General features: G+C 40.5%; 1 protein-coding gene across 1 annotated transcript in view; it reads left to right on the top strand.

Moving 5' to 3' along the window:
* The window catches only part of LOC309552619 (dynein axonemal heavy chain 3-like), a 1537563-nt gene that overhangs the window by 324547 nt on the left and 1192566 nt on the right, over positions 1-20450 (top strand). The window contains exon 10 of the mRNA XM_082253560.1: positions 16323-16545. Within this exon, the coding sequence (XP_082109686.1) occupies positions 16323-16545 (223 nt within the window). The remainder of the gene's footprint in view (positions 1-16322; positions 16546-20450) is intronic.

Raw genomic sequence — 20450 nt, 5'->3', positions numbered from 1 at the left:
TATCCTGATCCTGAGTCCTGTTCCCTGCATCCTGCTTCCTGTACCTGGCTCCCTGCTTTCCTTGTCTCCTGTCCCTGTCCTGTCCTGCTATTGTTTGCTCCATCCCTTTGTATATAGTTTGTTAGGTTCTATTGGGGTTTTGTACTGTTATCATTTATATTTTGTTTACGTGTTTATGGTCACTGGTGTTGGTATTGGAGTGTGTCATTTTGCTTAATAAACTTATTTACATCTTTATCCATCTGGGTCCTGATTCCTTGGTGCAGCCAACTGATCTGATCACCCTTGCTGGATGCCTGCATGTGGTATCCCTGACATCTCCAGAGATGTTCAATTGGGTTTAAGTCAGGGCTCTGGCTGGGCCATTCAAGAACAGTCACGGAGTTGTTGTGAAGCCACTCCTTCGTTATTTTAGCTGTGTGCTTAGGGTCATTGTCTTGTTGGAAGGTAAACCTTCGGCCCAGTCTGAGGTCCAGAGCACTCTGGAGAAGGTTTTTGTCCAGGATATCCCTGTACTTGGCCGCATTCATCTTTCCCTCGATTGCAACCAGTCGTCCTGTCCCTGCAGCTGAAAAACACCCCCACAGCATGATGCTGCCACCACCATGCTTCACTGTTGGGACTGTATTGGACAGGTGATGAGCAGTGCCTGGTTTTCTCCACACATACCGCTTAGAATTAAGGCCAAAAAGTTCTATTTTGGTCTCATCAGACCAGAGAATCTTATTTCTCACCATCTTGGAGTCCTTCAGGTGTTTTTTAGCAAACTCCATGCGGGCTTTCATGTGTCTTACACTGAGGAGAGGCTTCCGTTGGGCCACTCTGCCATAAAGCCCCGACTGGTGGAGGGCTGCAGTGATGGTTGACTTTCTACAACTTTCTCCCATCTCCTGACTGCATCTCTGGAGCTCAGCCACAGTGATCTTTGGGTTCTTCTTTACCTCTCTCACCAAGGCTCTTCTCCCCCGATAGCTCAGTTTGGCCGGACGGCCAGCTCTAGGAAGGGTTCTGGTCGTCCCAAACGTCTTCCATTTGAGGATTATGGAGGCCACTGTGCTCTTAGGAACCTTAAGTGCAGCAGAAATCTTTTTGTAACCTTGGCCAGATCTGTGCCTTGCCACAATTCTGTCTCTGAGCTCTTCAGGCAGTTCCTTTGACCTCATGATTCTCATTTGCTCTGACATGCATTGTGCTCTAGAAGGTCTTATATAGACAGGTGTGTGGCTTTCCTAATCAAGTCCAATCAGTATAATCAAACACAGCTGGACTCAAATGAAGGTGTAGAACCATCTTAAGGATGATCAGAAGAAATGGAAAGCACCTGAGTTAAATATATGAGTGTCACAGCAAAGGGTCTGAATACTTAGGACCATGTGATATTTCAGTTTTTCTTTTTTAATAAATCTGCAACAATGTCAACAATTCTGTGTTTTTCTGTCAGTATGGGGTGCTATGTGTACATTCATGAGGAAGAAGAATGAACTTAAATGATTTTAGCAAATGGCTGCAATATAACAAAGAGGGAAAAATTTAAGGGGGTCTGAATACTTTCCGTACCCACTGTATATCTTATGTATACAATTCCCAAGTATACAAAAAAAAAATTCCTTTTTCCCTTCCTTTAGTGCCATAGCACCAAAAAAGAATCAGAGAAGGGAACATTTTATTTCCCTCCATATCCCGTGTTTGCCATTCTAAAGTATGTGAAAAAAATAAAAAAACTTAATTACAATTTATAATATCCTCTTTATCATAATACATAGATAATGCATAGATAAACCTCAATGGATGTCTTCCCGTGTTTGCTTATTTGTGGATAGTATTAATACACAAACATTAAGCCTTAAACATTAAACATTAAGTGCCGGTCCACACCCGTGCGATGCGGGAACGCTGCGAATATGCATCTTGTTCCCGCATCGCATCCGCACCTCTGGCAGCTCACACTGCCATATGCGATACGCAGGGGGCGACAATCAAAAGTTAACGACACCCCCAGTTGCGATCCGCAAGTTCGCACAGAACCGGATCGCACCAGTGTGAACCACCATGCGATCCGATTCTACTGCGGCTCAACAAAGAAAAAAAGGCTTTGTGTGCGTGTTTGTTGCGGATGCGGCGTGAGTCCAGCCACACAAAGTGTATGGCCGAACCCGCACTGCACATGAGATCGCATGCAATTAGGAGCAGTGCACTCCAAACCACATGTGACCTTCGCAAAATTCCCATTGTTTGTGTTACTCCCTAAAAAAAAATAAAAAAAAAAGGAAAAGAAGGAAATATTTTGTGAGACAACGTCCATAGTTTCCGAATCCTCATCCTTTTCATCCATTTCCCTTCTCTCTCTCCCCTTGGAAAATAAAAAGACAGGGATCTCTTGTTATGTCACAACATCTGCTTTGTATGGTGCAATAAATACTAAGCCAGCGAAAAACCTATAACATTCCCTATGACCCATGAGGTAATGTCATGCACCTCAGTCCAGAACTGAGCTATAATGGGACAGTCCCATCAAATATGGAGGAACATAGCTTCAGCTGACAAACAACGCCAGCAGTGGTCAGAGACTGTCCAGAGTCAGGGGCTTGCCATGCAATGTGCCTTTCAAGATAAGGTAATAGCAGTCGGCATCCACACATTGAAAGAATCGCCACTCCTTTTGTTTTACCCAGTGGATTAGTTTAGTGAAACATTTGTGGAAACCTGTGGTTAGACAATTTTGGGACCTATACCATGTGAAAGTGTGTCTCCTGGAGGAACACTATGCGTGCCCGGTGCTTGTACAGATGATAGAGGAGCATGGGGCCTTTTTCAGGCATATCTAGTCTCATGATATTGAGCAAGAGAAATTTCCACTCCAAGGAGCGCAATGGATTTGAGGAGTCCACCGTATAGTGCAAACTAGATATTGCCCAAAAAGCTCTGAACAGGACCAGCAAATACTGAAGAGGGGGGGGGGGGGGAAGAGATAGAGAAGACAAAGAGGAAGGAGAAGAAAATAAAAAAAAGTGGAAATATGCTGACAGTATGAGGATGAAAATCACCCTGTGTGAGCCTCAAAGCTAAATGAGGTTCACAGAAATTTTGCTCCATCTGGCACCCAAAAATAGAAATGGGAGACGAGGACTTGCAATGGGGAAGGTCAGCAGGGAACACACCAGTATCCCCCTGAGTGGTGAAAATATAGAAGCTCTACAACCTGTATCAGGAAAATGTCTGTGGAGGAAGTACTCGCTGCCTGGTATTGTCCAAAATACAGGCTGAGGGGAAACCACACCATTCAGAACACATAATTGAGACCAGACCCAAAACAAAATCAACATCTATTAGGAACCACACTACTAATTATAGAGTCATGGCCCGACCCTCCCCACAGACAACCGACCTGCCCCACAACAAGAAAATGCCATTACTGGAGAGGGCCGGACCACAAAACACAGCTAGCTCAGTAAATACCCAACTCAAAATAGTACTTCTGCCACCCCCCGTAGAAGAGCACCAAGGCTGCCAATATGTCACCTAGACCCTCCTAGGATTGCCTCACTACTGAAATACATCCAGTTTCCAAAGCCAGAAAAAAGCCAAAGGAAGTCCTGCAATTAACTAATATACTTATAAGGGAAGGTCAAGGCAGCATGCATCTCATTTCTCTTCTACCAGAGGCCAGGATACCTCAGAGCTCCTACTCGGCAGGAGAAGGTGAAGTGGCCACCTGCCCTGAACGCACCCATGATTGCATGGTAACAGCCAGTAAGACCACAGAAGAACATTCCCCAGGATGGGAGATGCCCCCGCACCCCAAACCAGCCCACCTAACTAGCGATATACAATATTGAAAAAAGGACATTATGTTACACAAGGTAAAGTTCAGATAAAGTACAAAAGTAAACTTTAAGACAGGCAAACCTTTAAGTGCAGGCATACTCTTCCAAGTTATACCGGACAGTAATCCCTGGTGGTCTGTTCTCTCCCCCAAACCAGGGTGGTACTTCCACAGAGAACCCACCTGGGCAGACACCATAGGAAACAAGGTACCATGTAAACATAAAAGTATCTTAATGGCATGACATACTTAGAAAAACAAATTATTATAAGATAATGTAGCCTGATGTTTGCAAAGCGACCTTAACATAGAGAGGTTGCTTCTCATCATCGCAGCAATAAAGCTCTCCTAGGCATATTTTCAGGACTCATTCATCCTCATACAAGTCGCAGCTGCAGAAAGAAATGTAGAAATGGGTAGCACAAAAAAAACTACCAGAACCATAGTACCATCCAGTCATTTAGAAACTGAAGAATATAGAACTTAGCAGAATATGGGTAAAAACCAGGGAAAAAAAAATAAATAAATAAAACTAAGGAGACCCAAGTCTCAGTTATCCTCTTCTGCGGGGCTGGGCACCCTGGAACTCTTCCAGAAGAACCAGAGTTCTCTTGAGCCAAAGTGTGTAGCATTTATAGAATAATGCGAGTGGTGAGTGCCTCAGCTAAGCTCCGCATTACTTCTAGAAGCATTGTATTTGTAGGTTAATAACTGTGAACAGACTACCAAGTAGAAAAATGTATAGCAAATGAGATTTTCAGGAAGGCCCCATGTTTAACGCTCTTGTGACAGTCTCTGGGGTAATCATGTTTGACTAGGATATATAACATAAAAAACAGAAAGTAATCAAAAGTAGTGATGTGGGAGACTCCTTTTTTTTCAGTAGAGAGCACAGCAGGTAAATGAGAAATGTCTGAGCAATCCAAATAATTTCTGAATATTTAGCATTCTTGTTGCCTAAGTAGGAAACATGTTAACATTCTCCAGACATGCCAAGTCTGAGAAAAAAAATCTTAGAGTTCATAGCAAGCGCATTTTCCATATAACATGTAAAGGTGTACGTTTAGTAAACTGAGATAAGCTGAGATCTGGATGATCACGGCTTGTCTCAGAGCATTGCAGGTTTAAAATACTGAGAAGAGTAGTGGAGAACATAGTCTTCTCTTCTCATCTCAGCACACAAACAGCTTTCATTCACTGCAATAGAAACGGCCAGTTTAGAAACACATGATGTCACCTGATCACTGTGCTTCTCTTTGAAGATCTCCTCTTCCTACTTCTCCAGCTCAGAGGTGGAGATAGCAGGAAGAAATAGGAGATCTCTGCTGTGAATGTCCCAGTGCCCAAAAGTGAAAGTAAAAACTCTCCCTACTGCAGTGAAATATACATCAACAGCAGGTTAGAAACACATTAACTATACAATCACATATATATCTGTGTGTGTATGTATATATATATATATACTGTATGTACTGGTGTGTATGTATGTATATATATATATATTTTTTTTTTTATTTCAGGTACTTATATAGCACAGTCAATTTACACAGCGCTTTACATATACATTGCACATTCACATCAGTCCCTGCCCTCAAGGAGCTTACAATCTAAGGTCCCTAATGCCTCGTACACATGTACCGATCGGCCGTCTTTTGTCCAGGGCTGTCCTGTCCGCTGAAAACTGCAAAAGACTGCACATGAATTTTGTCAGCCAACAACAGCCGACTGCAGAAGTGATGTCATGTGATGGTTAACTTTCACTGTGTTTTTTCTTTTCTGAGCATGCCCAGTCTTGCTAATCTGCTGTTTGTCGGCCGAATTCTGTACTGACTGGCGAACAATCGGCCGTTCTGGTGTTGGCCAACAAAAATTTTAATGCCTGCAGGACAGATTCTGTTCGGCCGAAAATGCGCTGTCGGCTGTCGAAAGCATCATACTAACAAGCATACAATCGGCCGATCGGTCGTCGGCCGAATATTTACGGCCGACGATCGGTACGTGTGTACGAGGCATCACTCACATACATACACAGCAGGGCCAATTTTTTATACAGGATCCAATTAACCTACCAGCATGTCTTTGGAGTGTGGGAGGAAACCAATCTGTCACGATTCAACCACGCCCACGGCGACTAGCTAAACGAGACGTGATGAATCGTGACTGGGCAGTATAAGGGGATAACGGAAATAAAGAAAATTCCTACTAAAGGCCCGTACACACGTACCGATTGTCGCAGAAAAGATTCGGCAGACGACCGATCGGCCAAATGTAGGCTTGTTAGTATGATGCTTCCGACAGCCGACAGCGCACTTTCGGCCGAACAGAATCTGTCGTGCAAGCATTAAAATGTTTGTATGCCGACACCAGAACAGCCGATTGTTCGCCAGTCAGTACAGAATTCGGCCGACAGACAGCAGATTTGCAAGACTGGGCATGCTCATAAAAGAAAAAACACAGGGAAAGTTAACCATCACATGACATCACTTCTGCAGTCGGCGGACAAAATTCGTGTGCAGTCTTTTGCACTTTTCAGCGGACATGACAGCCCGGGGACAAAAGACGGCCGATCGTTCGGCCGACGATCGGTACGTGTGTACGGGGCTTAAGTAATTAAATTGGTTGCAATACTTTCACAGCCTGCACTGCCTTCGGTCACCACTAGAGGGAGACTCCAGCCCAATCCAGCTGGCTGACCACACACAGGCAGATACAAATCTTACATACAATCTGATGCACTCTAAGGGTTGGGGAGCAGTCTAGCAATTACCACACACTACTAGGATTCCTCCAGCTATCCTACAAGCCAGAACCCCTGTGTTGATCACTCTTCCCACTGTCCCCACACCCACACACCACAAACGATAGCCTGTGGTCTGGTGTACAATCTGCATGCAATCTGCCAACACACAGTGCAATTGCATACAGATTGGCATGTATGTATGTATGTACTGTATGTATGTGTGTATATATATATATATGTGTGTGTGTGTGTGTGTATGTGTATATATATATATATTTATATACTGTATGTATATATACCGTGCATGTGTGTGTGTGTGTATATATATGTTTTCATGTGTCAGAACATGTCATTACGAGTTCTTTTAAACTTTAGTTTCACTTTTTAAATTTAGCAGTGCCTGTAATCTCACAAAATCTCGTGAGATTACAGGCAGTCCACCCAGTTATACAGAGATCACGGCAGTTCTCAGAGAAAAAACTTCTCCTCTGATCACCCTGTGAGAAGTGAAGTTCTCCGCCTTCTAAACTGGGTGCCAGAGGAGATATTTTTTCTCTGAGAACTGCCGAGAATTGAACTGAGAGAAAACTTCTCAGTTTACTAAACGTACACCAAAGATAGCCCCAACAAGTAGTTTGCCTCCCTGCCAGCCAGCTATTATATTAATGGTTTATATGTTGAACATTTTTTTAAAATAGATGAACAGTTTTTGGTAGTGCACCTATATATAGAATCAATTGTGTATGGTTTAGTATCTGAACCAATGGGTTGCTGCACATTAACTTTAGAATTTTGTCACTAAGTGCAAAGATACCTTTTTTATTTTTTAATATATACAGGAATCCAGAAAATGGGCATTTTAAATTTCACAGATTTGGTCCAATTAATTTCAAAGGGGTTTGGGTTCAGCATTCAAACATTGAAGTTCCCCAAATCCTGCTTGAACCAAACCAAGGGTAGTTTGGCTCATCGCTTAGTCTTTAGCCATACATTCAGTTCTCTAATCTCCGGCTGCCTTTATTGTTTTGTGCATGACACAGACATTATTCCATAGAATAAAAATTAAAAGGTCCTTCTCTTCAACTTGCAGCCTAGTTCTTTAAATCAATTCTTAGGGCTGGGTTCACATCTGTCCGGCGGCGGGTTCGTGCCTGGAGTCCTGTGCGTGGCTGTCCATTGGTTCAGGTGCGATTCAGGTCTAATTTTTTTGCCTGAATTCGCACCTGAACTGGACCCAAACATACACCGGACCCTTGTTTAATCTTGGCGGTGGCCACGGCCGCAGCCGCACCAAACATGTGTGAACCGGCTCCATTAAGAACTGGTCACACTTGACTGTCATGAGAATTGGATGTGGGGAAACCTGCATCCAATTCGCATATGTGTGAACCCAGCCTAAGGATCCTCCACCTTGCAGGCATACTGCCATGTATTCTTCCATGTATTCTGGTTAAAGTATTATTCCAGTATGCTCTGCAACCTGTCATTTGAGAGCCTAGGGACCAAATATATTTTGGACTCTATATTCACAGTATTTTTTGGGTCTTAGTCTGTAACCTGTTGCCTGTTAATTACTCATGTTTAATGCAATGCACTGGTGGAAGATTTTGACAGTTTCTTAGTGCTGCTTGGATTGTCATGTTGGGTATAAAGTAGTTTAAGCTTCCAGTCTAACTGTTGTAGCAAAAAAGCCCATAGGGAATACAATACATAGCGATGCTCTTAGAAACAAGCATTTTAAAATATAGAAGACATAGAGAGAAAAGAAATGGGGTGAAAAATGGACTGACTTCTATTGTTAGCTGAGGAATGCAACACTATGTTCACTATGACTATAGTAGTGTGTCTAGTGGACAATGATGTCACTACTACGCCCCACCCATCCTTTAAATGGGTGATAACAGCTTTGGGAGCTCTCATCCAGCTTTGTATGCAGCGAGTTTCAGGGCTAAATTTTGTCGTTAGCAGGCATCATAATTGGTTATGTTTTGATAAGGGGATTTTTATTTTTTCAAATAAAACCCTTGTCAAACATTTGGGTATCTTTATTTCTAGGTGACCCCTTTTCTGTAATGAGCAGGGGTACTATGTACCCCATACTCATTTGCGTTCTATTAAAGGGGCTTCCAAATTCATAAGTCTCCGAACCACAGACCCCCACAACCACTGGGCAAGGGTTGTGAGGATGAGGCACCTCAACAATATGGCCAATATGCCAAAGGGGACCCTCCATGGCCAGCTAGGCTGCATGCCTAGACTAAGCATCTGGTATGAATTCCACCTTAAAATCTGTACCAGACTTTTTTTTTTAAATTCTTGCTGTAGGGTGCACTACAGTAAAAATGACAATAACAAAGAAAAAAAATACACTGTCAGCTTCTTTTATACTCCTCCAAAATTCCCCCACAATACATAACAGACCCTTGGGGGTCTGCCGTGTGTTTTGGAGAACCTTTGGGGTGTGTTTGCTATTTTTTTTTTTTTTTTTAAAGCAGCCAGGAGGGAGATGTAACTTGCCTCCTTTTACTTGACTTAAAGTACATTTTTTTAAAGCAAATCATGCAAATTGTTTTATTTCACAGCCAGTTACAGTATCCTCTCCACTAACACCTCAGTGGCTACAGTATAAAGGGTAAGGCTAAACTAATGTTTGATTAGTACAGCAGTAATATCTTCCTTAGCTCATATGCATTGGTTTAGCAGCACTGGCATGATGTACTGTATATTCTTCAAAGTGCAAAAATGGCAAACAATATTTTCCCTTAAAGAATTGTTCATGTAAAAGACAGTACAAGTATCCTAAACCATAGTCAAAAAATAAAATGTAAAGCTAATTTATAACAACCAGAGGTGGATTTACTGCTCTGAAGCCTTTAAGGATAGGTCTCATCTATTAACCACAATTTAAACATAAATACTGTTATGCAATCTAAATGCACAAGAAATTAGAATGAACAACTACTATCAAAGCTAGAATCAGTGCAATGTTTTCAGAGGAGCCACACTCCCTGAAATGCAATGTTATTATAGTGGCTATTTCAGAGGGGTGCCTTGTTTTAATGTACCTTGTTATACAGGTGTTTAGTTGCCATATATCAATTTACCATTAACAATAAGGTTATGTATTGCAAAATAGCAATTTTCTTAGGTGCCATATTAGAATATAACACATATGCCACATAGCTGAATTATCCCAACTGCCAGGGCAATCCATACAAAGCAGAAGCATTAAACAAGCATATCACATTTAATTCAATATCCTCAGTCAGCAATATATTCCCCTCGTTCATAAATATATAATCCTTTTTCAGAAATATACCCCCAATCACTATGCAGCCATCCTATAAATTATGTATACCACCCTAGGCAGCAGTACTAGCTTTACATATATTCAAATTGCTATCATAAGTCCCCACACCCTGCACCTAAGAGGCCTGCTTCTCTACTTACCTTCTAAAGTTTTTCCATTTTCTTCTGGTTCTCTTTTAATGTTTTCCACAGTGGGGGTGGACAATATGTAGTAGAGTGGACACAGTTTGCCTTCTTGTATTAGCAGCAGAGTGCATTGATACTGCATGTGAGCTGTGTGCCCACCCACTATTTCTCAACTATAAGAACTATAAGGAAGATCTGATATGGTGGATTGGTGCACATAGGAATTTGGTAAAAGCAAATCACTATGTTCTATATATGCTTATATTTCAAAAGGGTGCTTATTAACCACTTTTGGACCCCCTTAATGACCAGGCCATTTTTTGCAATTTGGCACTGCATGATTTTGTACGCAAACAAAATGTATGTCCTTTTTTTTTTACCACTAATAGAGCTTTCTTTTGGTGGTATTTGATCACCTCTGTGATTTTTATTTTTTGCAAGATAAACTAAAAAAAAAAACATTTTGAGAAAAAATTAAATTTTCTACTTTTTCTTATAAAAAAAATATCCACTAAATTTTTGTTGTACATTTAGGCCAAAATGTATTTAGCTACATATCTTTGATAAAAAAAAAAATCTCAATAGGTGTATATTTATTGGTTTGTGCAAAAGTTATAGCGTCTAAAAACTATGGTGTATATACTGGAATTTACGCAGCTTTTACTTTCTGACTGCCGATTTTATTTCTTGAAGTGCTAAAATGGCAGGGCAGTACAACCCCCTCCCCCCCTCAAATTACCCCATTTTGGAAAGTAGCCACCTCAAGGAATTTCCTGAGAGGCATGTTGAGTCCATTGAATGTTAATTTTTTTTGTCACACGTATTTGAAAAATGATTTATTTTACACAACGTTCTCATTGAAATTATATATTGCTCACGCATGCCATGGGTATATGTGGAATTACACCCAAAAATACATTCTGCTGATTCTCCTGAGTATGGGGATACCCCATGTGTGAGACTTTTTGGCAGTCTAGCCGCATACAGGACCCCGAAAACCAATCACCTTTAGGTTTTCTAAGGGTGTAAATTGTTGATTTCACCCCTCACTACCTATCACAGTTTTGGAGGCCTTGGAATGCCAAGATAGCATAACCCTGCCCCACAAATTACCTCTTTTCAGAAAGTAGACACCCTAAGCTATTTGCTGAGAGGCATGTTGAGTCAATGGAATATTTTATATTTTACCATAAGTTTGGGGAAAATTATTATTCTTTTTTTTTTTACACAAAATTGTCACTTAAATGATATATTGCTCACACATGCCATGGGTATATGTGGAATGACACCCCAAAATACATTCTGCTGCTTCTCCTGAGTATGGAGTTTCCCCATGTGTGAGACTTTTTGGCAGTCTAGCCGCATACAGGACCCCGAAAACCAATCACCACCTTCGGGCTTTCTAAGGGCGTAAATTATTGATTTCACTCCTCACTACCTATCACAGTTTCGGAGACCATGAAATGGCAAGATAGCACAACCCCCCCCCCCCCCCCCCCAAATTACACCTTTTCGAAAAGTCTCACACGTGTGGTATCCCTATACTCAGGAGAAGCAGCAGAATGTATTTTTGGATGTCATTCCACATATACCCATGGCATGTTTGAGCAATATATAATTTAGTGACAACTTCATGTAAAAAAAAAAAAAGATAAATTGTAATTTTCCCAAAACTTAGGGCAAAAAGGGTTAATTTGGGGGATGTTTTAACTGTCCTGACATTTTATGCCTAATATTAGAAGCTTATTCCACACATCACCCACTCTTCTAATCACTTGAAGACCAAGCCTTTTCTGACAGTTTTTGTTTACGTGAAAAACATGTTTTTTTTTTTTTGCTAGAAAATTACTTTGAACCCTAAAACATTATATATTTTTTAAAGCAGAGGCCCTACAGAACAAAATGGTGGGTGTTACAAAAAAATTTGTTACACGGTATTTGCGCAAAGATTTTCCAAACTACATTTTTTAATGTAATGCACAAATACACTATATATTGTCCAATTGTTTGGTAAAATATAAAAGATGATATTATACTGAGTACATAGATACCCCTAATGACTTGCTTTAAAATTGTGTACATTTTTAAAAGCCTTTAAAAGCCTTTACAGGTTACAACTTTTGATTTACAGAGGTCTACTGCAAGAATTACTGTCCTCAATATGACGTTTGTGGCAATACCTCACATGCATGCTGCAATTGCTGTTTACATATGACACCAGACTGATGCTTGCGCTAGCCTTTGCGTGCAAACAAGAGGGGGACAGGGGTGCTTGATTTTTTTATTTTTATATTTTATTATTATTTATTTTGTTTTTTATGTTATTTTGACACCTTCCTATCATTTTTTTTTTTACCATTTTTTATTGTTATCACGGGGAATTTAAATATCCCCTATGATAGCAATAAGTAGTGACAGGTACTCCTTTTTAATAAAAAAATTATTAAAGTCTATTAGACTCTACATCTCTCTTCTGCCCTTAAAGCATCTGACCACACCAAGATTGGTGTGATAAGATGCTTTCCCAATCTCCCAATGGAGCTGTTTATATCTGGCGAAACCAAAGTTGTGAACTGCTCGTAGCTTCCAGTATCTTAGGCTATAGAGATGATTGGAGCCCTTCTGGCCAGCTGACAGAACCACCGGCTGCAGTCTCAGGTTACCCGGTGGGACAGGAGAGCCCAAGAAAACCGTGGAAGTTGGCTGGAGGGGGGAGTCCCCTCCCACTGATTGTAAAAGCAGTCCAGCGGCTAATTATCCGCTAGGATTGCTTTTACATGAAAGCCGACCGCTGGCTGTAAAAAATTATACCAAGATGATGCCTAAATCTGCAGGCATCATTCTGGTATGACCACTCAAAGTCCAGCGATGTACCAGTACATGGCTGGTCCTTGTTGGGCATATATTGTAAGGTTATTTTTTTTTCATGCAGCCTGTGGGCTGAACAAAAAAAGAGAACCTAACATATTCCTCCATTCACATTGATAAATGTGGATGAAGAAATCTCTGCCAGAAAGTGTGTGGTATGACCACCATTAGACCTCCCAGCATCCACCTACTTCTAATGATTGACATACATGCAATGTTCTTTTTTTTCGCTCAGCCCATGGGCTGAACGAAAAAGAAAAAACATAACAGATTCCTCTGATGGCATTGATCGATGTAGATGAAGAAATCTCTGCCAAAAAAAAGTGTTAAAAATATATGGCGAAACATAGGGGAGATCCGCCCTCTGTGTCCACCCCATCCTCTATGCTTCGCCATATATGCTCTTTTTTTAACTGCAGTGGGGAAATCACTTCCTACAGCACTGCAATCATTGATTTACATATATAGTGAGAGCAAATGCTGTTGCTGTCAGAATAAAAAACAAATCAGTGCTGCAGGTGATGGGTGTACCTGCAAAGCAAACAATTGTTAACAATAAAACACAGTAACAATAAAACTTTACAATATATTAGTATACAGCGCAGTAAAACAGTAGAATGGTGGTATCTGCAAAGAAAACTATGGTTAACAATGAAAAACACAGCAACAATAAAATATTACATTAAAAGAGCATACAGTACAGTAGAATGGTGGTGTCTGCAAAGCAAGTAACATCAAAACATTATAGTATAGCAGTATATTATAAAGTACAGTATAAGAGTAAGAACAGAAAACTAACTCAGTAAAGTGACAACTATTTTTGGCTTTTTTATTTTCTATTTTGTTTTTAATTTTTAGGGGAGTTTTTTTGTAACTTTTTTTACACTATTTTTGTAACTATGAAAAAAAAAAAAAAATTGTTCCAAGCTAGGGTCTCTCAAAATGAGATAGCCATCTAACATCTCTCGAGACCCTGTGTGAAAGTGTGCCCTAGACTGTGCCGTGCTGTACCCTATACTAATACTACACTAGTGTGTGGTAGCGACGGAAACAATCCCTGATGCAGAGACCAGGATGGCCAGGACAGGAGGGACAAAAAAAGTGCGTGTCACGCCTATATCCACATTTTTCTACAGACACAACATCTTTTTTGGGGTGCTCTTTGTGTAGGGGTACCAGGGAGGACATCCGGAAAATGGCTCTCGTGCAGCCGGCTCACTGCATTTGGTTTGTAAATTTGGGCCACAGCACCTTCTGGATACAGAAGGGCTGTGATGATCTCTTCCTGGAATTTTAGGAAGGATCTGCTTTGTATAGCATATAAGCATTCAGCAGAGTCAATTGGAATAAGTATACAGACACTTTCTTGTACCAGCGTCTGGCCTTACGGGAAATTAAGTACATCACCATCATCTGGTCATTGAAGTCCTTCCCTTCCATGTTAAAGTTGTATTCATGGACACAGAGGGGCTTCTCAACAACACCAGTCGCCGTTGCAATTAGGACTGTCATATCTGCTTGAATGGAGGACAGAACAAAAACATTTTATGTGTCCCTCCACTTCACTGCAAGCAATTTATTACACTTCAAGCAGGCTCTCTCCCCCCATCTATGTCGGGAATCTACAAGCCGTTGGGGGAAGCCCCGGTGATTAGGTCACACGGTGCCACATGCGCCTATTCCAGAATCAAAAAGGTGACTAAAAAGTGGAAAGTTTGTGTAATAATTGTCCACGTATAAATGGTGCCCCTTTCCAAATAAGGGTGACACCAAGTCCCAAACAATCTTGCCGCTGCTCCTCATGTAGTCTGGGCAGTTGGGGGGCTCCACATTGCTATCTTTTCCCTCATAAATTCGGAAACTACATGTATAGCCTGTTGCCCTGTCACAGAGCTTATACATTTTGACCCCATATTTGGCACGCTTGCTAGGGAGAAACTGTTTGAATGTAAGGGGGCCAGAAAATGTAATTGGGGACTCATCAACACAGACAACTTGTTGGGGCATATACAAGGCTGCAAACTTTTGATTGAAGTGATTTACGAGGGATTTACGGCGGGTGGTCAGCAACTGGTTAATACTCCCCCCCCCGCCCTTTCACAGGAATAAAAAAACAACTTATATATACTATATACAACAACTATATATATATATATATTACATACAGTATATAATGTAGTAAACAAATAAGTGTGGCCTTTCATTTTAAACTTTTTTACTACATACACACTGAAGTTTTCAAGCATAAAATATTACTAGCATAAAAAACACAGTGTTTTTCCATGCTCATGGACATGTAGATGGAGTATAAAGCCAACCATAGACGTGAATGGCTGTACACTTCTGTACTTAAGTAAAAGTCAATGACAGAAGCCCCAGGCAGCTTAGACACTCCTGACACATCGCTGGAAAAAGATGGGCTCAGGTAAGTATTTGGGGGGCTGAAGCTGGCTGCTGCATACAGAAGGTTTGTTTTTTATCTTAATGCATAGAATGCATTAGGATAAAAAAATCTTCTGACTTTACAATCCCTTTAAAGCGGTAGTATCCCGCTTTTTGACACTTTTACCTACAGGTAAGCCTATAATAAGGCTTACCGGTAGGTACAAATAATATGTACCTACATATATACCGTGCCGGTTTAGGAGATATTTACAGTGCATGCAGCCGATCGCGCGAGCGGCACATGCGCTCTGAAGGTCCGGGGGGACCTTCAATTATGTTTGCCGGAGCTTGCCGGAAAAATCACTCCCGCGCGCATGCGCGGGAGTGACGTCATCGCGGCTCCGGCCAATCATCGAGCCGAAGCCGTCTCTTCCGGCCAATCAGCGTGCCGGAGCCGCCGAACCCGGAAGAGACGGTGAGGGATCATGGCAGCGCCCGCAGCTATGTCCGGGGGTCCGTGTCGGGGCTTCGTTTTAAGGTAAGTTACACATAATGGGCTAGTATGCGATGCATACTAGCTCATTATGCCTTTGTCTTGCAGGTTTTTATTTTTTTATTTTTTTTTATAGGGTTTACAACCGCTTTAAGCACACAGAGACTTCATTTTGCTTGCAATGGCCTTGTCGTAGAAAACTTTTCTCAGAATGTTCTCTTTTTCTCTCACCTCCTCCCTACTCAAGGTTTTAGTTTTAACAACTGTTACAGATAGCTGATGGTACATGAAATGTGAAATTATTCTATCTGCTAATTTTTAATAACATCTCATACCACCCCTTTTCCTATCTTCTATATAAAATAGAATAAAATAATACATTTTGGTAGAATGGATATTCTAAACATAGTGGTTGGCATTCCAGTGTAACTGTTCCTGCACATGCAGAATTCATTTTTTATTTTGGTGTCTCAACTAAAACAATCCATTACAGTTGCAATGATCTTTATCTTCATATTTATGTTAGTTTGTTGTATAAACAGGGTGTTAAAAAAAAATAACATATTAACTTTTTGCAGATATATGAAATGATGCTAGTGCGACATGGATTTATGCTGATTGGAAGTCCACTTGGGGGAAAAACATCTGCACTTAAGGCCCTTGCTGGAGCTCTGAAAGACTTGGAAACAAAAGGCCTAATGGATGAACATGGAGTGGACTATATATTTATAAATCCAAAAGCTATTACAATAGGACAGTTATATGGTAGCTTTGATCCAATTTCTCATGAGTGGATTGATGGTAGGTCTTTATCATATTACTGCTATAAAATATAAAGGTTCGCCACTTTAGCAGATTATGTCTAACAGCAGATGCTTTTTTTTCTCAAGTCAACAACCACCAGGTGTTTGGAAAATGTTTGCCAGCAGAACACAAATTCCTAATCAGTTATTTATTTTAGCGGCTAACTAGGACTGGAGTCACGTTGTACAGAAAAGAGCTGCTTCGATAAAAAGGTTGTTTCAGCTCTAAAGCCCATCACCCCCTCCCCCCCCCCAAGACTTGAAAAAGTGGCATTTACATTGTTGGTGCTGGAAAGGAACTCATAGCCCTCTGGTATTGGGAACAACCTGATATGCAAAACAAAAAAGGAGGACCGTTGTGTTTTGCATGAAGAACCATATTTCCCTTTTTTTTTTTTTTCAAATATTCTTTACTAAACCTTTTTTTTTTTTTCCTTTTGTACACAACACATACAGGTACAGCCCATAACATTAAAATATCATCAAAAAGTTAATTTATTTCAGTAATTCAATTAAAAAAATTTAAACTTTTATTTAGATGTGTCAAACACAGAGTGATATATTTCAAGCATTTCTTTCTTTTAATTTTGATGATTATGGCTTACAGCTGGTGAAAAACCAACATTCAGAATCTTAGAAAATTTGAATATTACATAAGACTAATAAAAAAAGGATTTTTAATACAGAAATGTTGGCTTACAGAAAAGTATGTCCATGCACAATATAGTATACACTCAGTACTTGGTGGGGGCTCCATATGTATGAATTACTGCATGAATGCCATGTGGCATGGAGGCCATCAACCTGTGGCACTGCTGAGGTGTTATGGAAGCCCAGGTTGCTTTGATAGCAGCCTTCAGCTCATCTGTATTGTTGGGTCTGCTATCTCTCATCTTCCTCTTGACAATAACCCACAGATTCTCTATGGGGTTTAGGTCAGGTGAGTTTGCTGGCCAATCAAGCACAGTGATGCCATGACCATTAAACCAGGTATTGGTACTTTTAGCAGTGTGGGCAGGTGCCAAGTCCTGCTGGAAAATGAAATCAGCATCTAAATAAAGCTGGTCAGAAGAGGAAAGCATGAAGTGCCCTAGAATTTCCTGGTTGAGGGCTTTGCTGACTTTCAGCTCAAATTAAATTACTGAAATAAAAAAATGGTTTGATGATATTCTAATTTTATGAGATGCACCTGTAAATACAATTTTTATTAAACAAGACCCTTGTCTCCAGTTATCTTAATACTTAGACATTCTATTAACATACAGTGAATACTTACATTTTATAAACAATAATCTGCCTATATATATATATATATATATATATATATATACACACACACATACACTGATGTGGATGAGAAAACCTGGCTCGCATTCTCTGCTATAATTCATCCCAAAGATGTTCTATCGGATTGAGGGCAAGTCAAGTTCCTCCACCCCAAATTCGCTCATTCATGTCTTTTTTGGACCCTACTGCACTGGGACAAGAAGGGGCTATCCCCAAACTGTTCCCACAAAGTTGAGAGCATGACATTTTCCAAAATGTCTTCGTATACTGATGCCTTAGGAGTTCCCCTCACTGGAACTAAGGGGCCAAGCCCGACCCCTGAAAAAAACCCCACACCATAATTCTCCCTCCACCAAATGATTTGGACCAGTGCAAAAAGTAAGGTCAATAAAGACATGGATGAGTGAGTTTAGGGTGGAGGAACTAAACTGGCCTGCACAGAGTCCTGACCTTAACCCGATAGAACGCCTTTGGAATTAATTAGAACTCAGACTGCTAGTCAGGCCTTCCCGTCCAACATCAGTGCCTGACCTCACAAATGGGCAAAGAATGGTCAAACATTCCCATAAATACACTCCTAAACCTTGTGGACAGCCTTCCCAGAAGAGTTGAAACTGGTATAGCTGCAAAGGGTGGGCCAACCAAATATTGAATCCTGTGGACTACTAAGACTAGGATGTCATTAAAATTCATGTGCGTATAAAGGCAGGCATCACAATACTTTTGACAATATATATATATATATATATATATATATATATATATATATATATATTTATATACAGTGCTTTGCGAAAGTATTCGGCCCCTTTGAACTTTTCGACCTTTAGCCACATTTCAGGCTTCAAACATAAAGATATAAAACTGTAATTTTTTGTGAAGAATCAACAACAAGTGGGACACAATCAAGAAGTGGAACGAAATGTATTGAATATTTCAAACTTTTTTAACAAATAAAAAACTGAAAAAGTGGGCGTGCAAAATTATTCAGCCACCCTTAAGTTAATACTTTGTAGCGCTACCTTTTGCTGCGATTACAGCTGTAAGTTGTTTGGGGTATGTCTCTATCAGTTTTGCACATCGAGAGACTGAAATTTTTGCCCATTCCTCCTTGCAAAACAGCTCGAGCTCAGTGAGGTTGGATGGAGAGCGTTTGTGAACAGCAGTTTTCAGTTCTTTCCACAGATTCTCGATTGGATTCAGGTCTGGACTTTGACTTGGGCCATTCTAACACTTGGATATGTTTATTTGTGAACCATTCCATTGTAGATTTTGCTTTATGTTTTGGATCATTGTCTTGTTGGAAGACAAATCTCCGTCCCAGTCTCAGGTCTTTTGCAGACTCCATCAGGTTTTCTTCCAGAATGGTCCTGTATTTGGCTCCATCCATCTTCCCATCAATTTTAACCATCTTTCCTGTCCCTGCTGAAGAAAAAGCAGGCCCAAACCATGATGCTGCCACCACCATGTTTGACAGCGGGGATGGTGTCTTCAGGGTGATGAGCTGTGTTGCTTTTACGCCAAACATAACGTTTTGCATTGTTGCCAAAAAGTTGGATTTTGGTTTCACCTTCTTCCACATGTTTGGTGTGTCTCCCAGGTGGCTTGTGGCAAACTTTAAACAACACTTTATATGGATATCTTTAAGAAATGGCTTTCTTCTTGCCACTCTTCTATAAAGGCCAGATTTGTGCAGTATACGACTGATTGTTGTCCTATGGACAGAGTCTTCCACCTCAGCTGTAGATCTCTGCCGTTCATCCAGAGTGTTCATGGGCCTCTTGGCTGCATCTCTGATCAGTCTTCTCCTTGTATGAGCTGAAAGTTTAGAGGGACGGCCAGGTCTTCGTAGATTTGCAGTGGTCTGATACTCCTTCCATTTCAATATTATCGCTTGCACAGTGCTCCTTGGGATGTTTAAAGCTTGGGAAATTCTTTTGTATCCAAATCTGGCTTTAAACTTCTCCACAACAGTATCTCGGACCTGCCTGGTGTGTTCCTTGTTCTTCATGACGCTCTCTGCGCTTTAAAGGGACCTCTGAGACTATCACAGTGCAGGTGCATTTATACGGAGATTTGATTACACACAGGTGGATTCTATTTATCATCATTAGTCATTTAGGTCAACATTGGATCATTCAGAGATCCTCACTGAACTTCTGGAGAGAGTTTACTGCACTGAAAGTAAAGGGGCTGAATTATTTTGCACGCCCAATTTTTCAGTTCTTTATTTGTTAACAAAGTTTGAAATATCCAATAAATTTCGTTTCACTTCATGATTGTGTCTCGTGTCCCACTTGTTGATTCTTCACAAAAAATTACAGTTTTATATCTTTATGTTTGAAGCCTCAAATGTGGCAAAAGGTCGCAAAGTTCAAGGGGGTCGAATACTTTTGCATGGCAATATATATGTATATATATTTTTTTAACCCTTATAACTTACCCATTTTGTAAATATAACATATATTTAAGACTCTTTAAATATCTGAGAAATTCTACACAATTTCCATCTGTTAGTTTCCATGTACTTTATTATTCACCTTACATTTCAAGAAAAAAAAGGGGAAGATAGTCTTTATGTGGTACTTCCTAACAACCTATCTTTAACTGTGACAA

Source organism: Pelophylax lessonae (assembly GCF_965119305.1).
Source record: "Pelophylax lessonae genome assembly, chromosome: 4".
In the NCBI taxonomy this organism is placed as follows: domain Eukaryota; kingdom Metazoa; phylum Chordata; class Amphibia; order Anura; family Ranidae; genus Pelophylax; species Pelophylax lessonae.
This window is presented reverse-complemented; position numbering and strand designations above follow the sequence as displayed.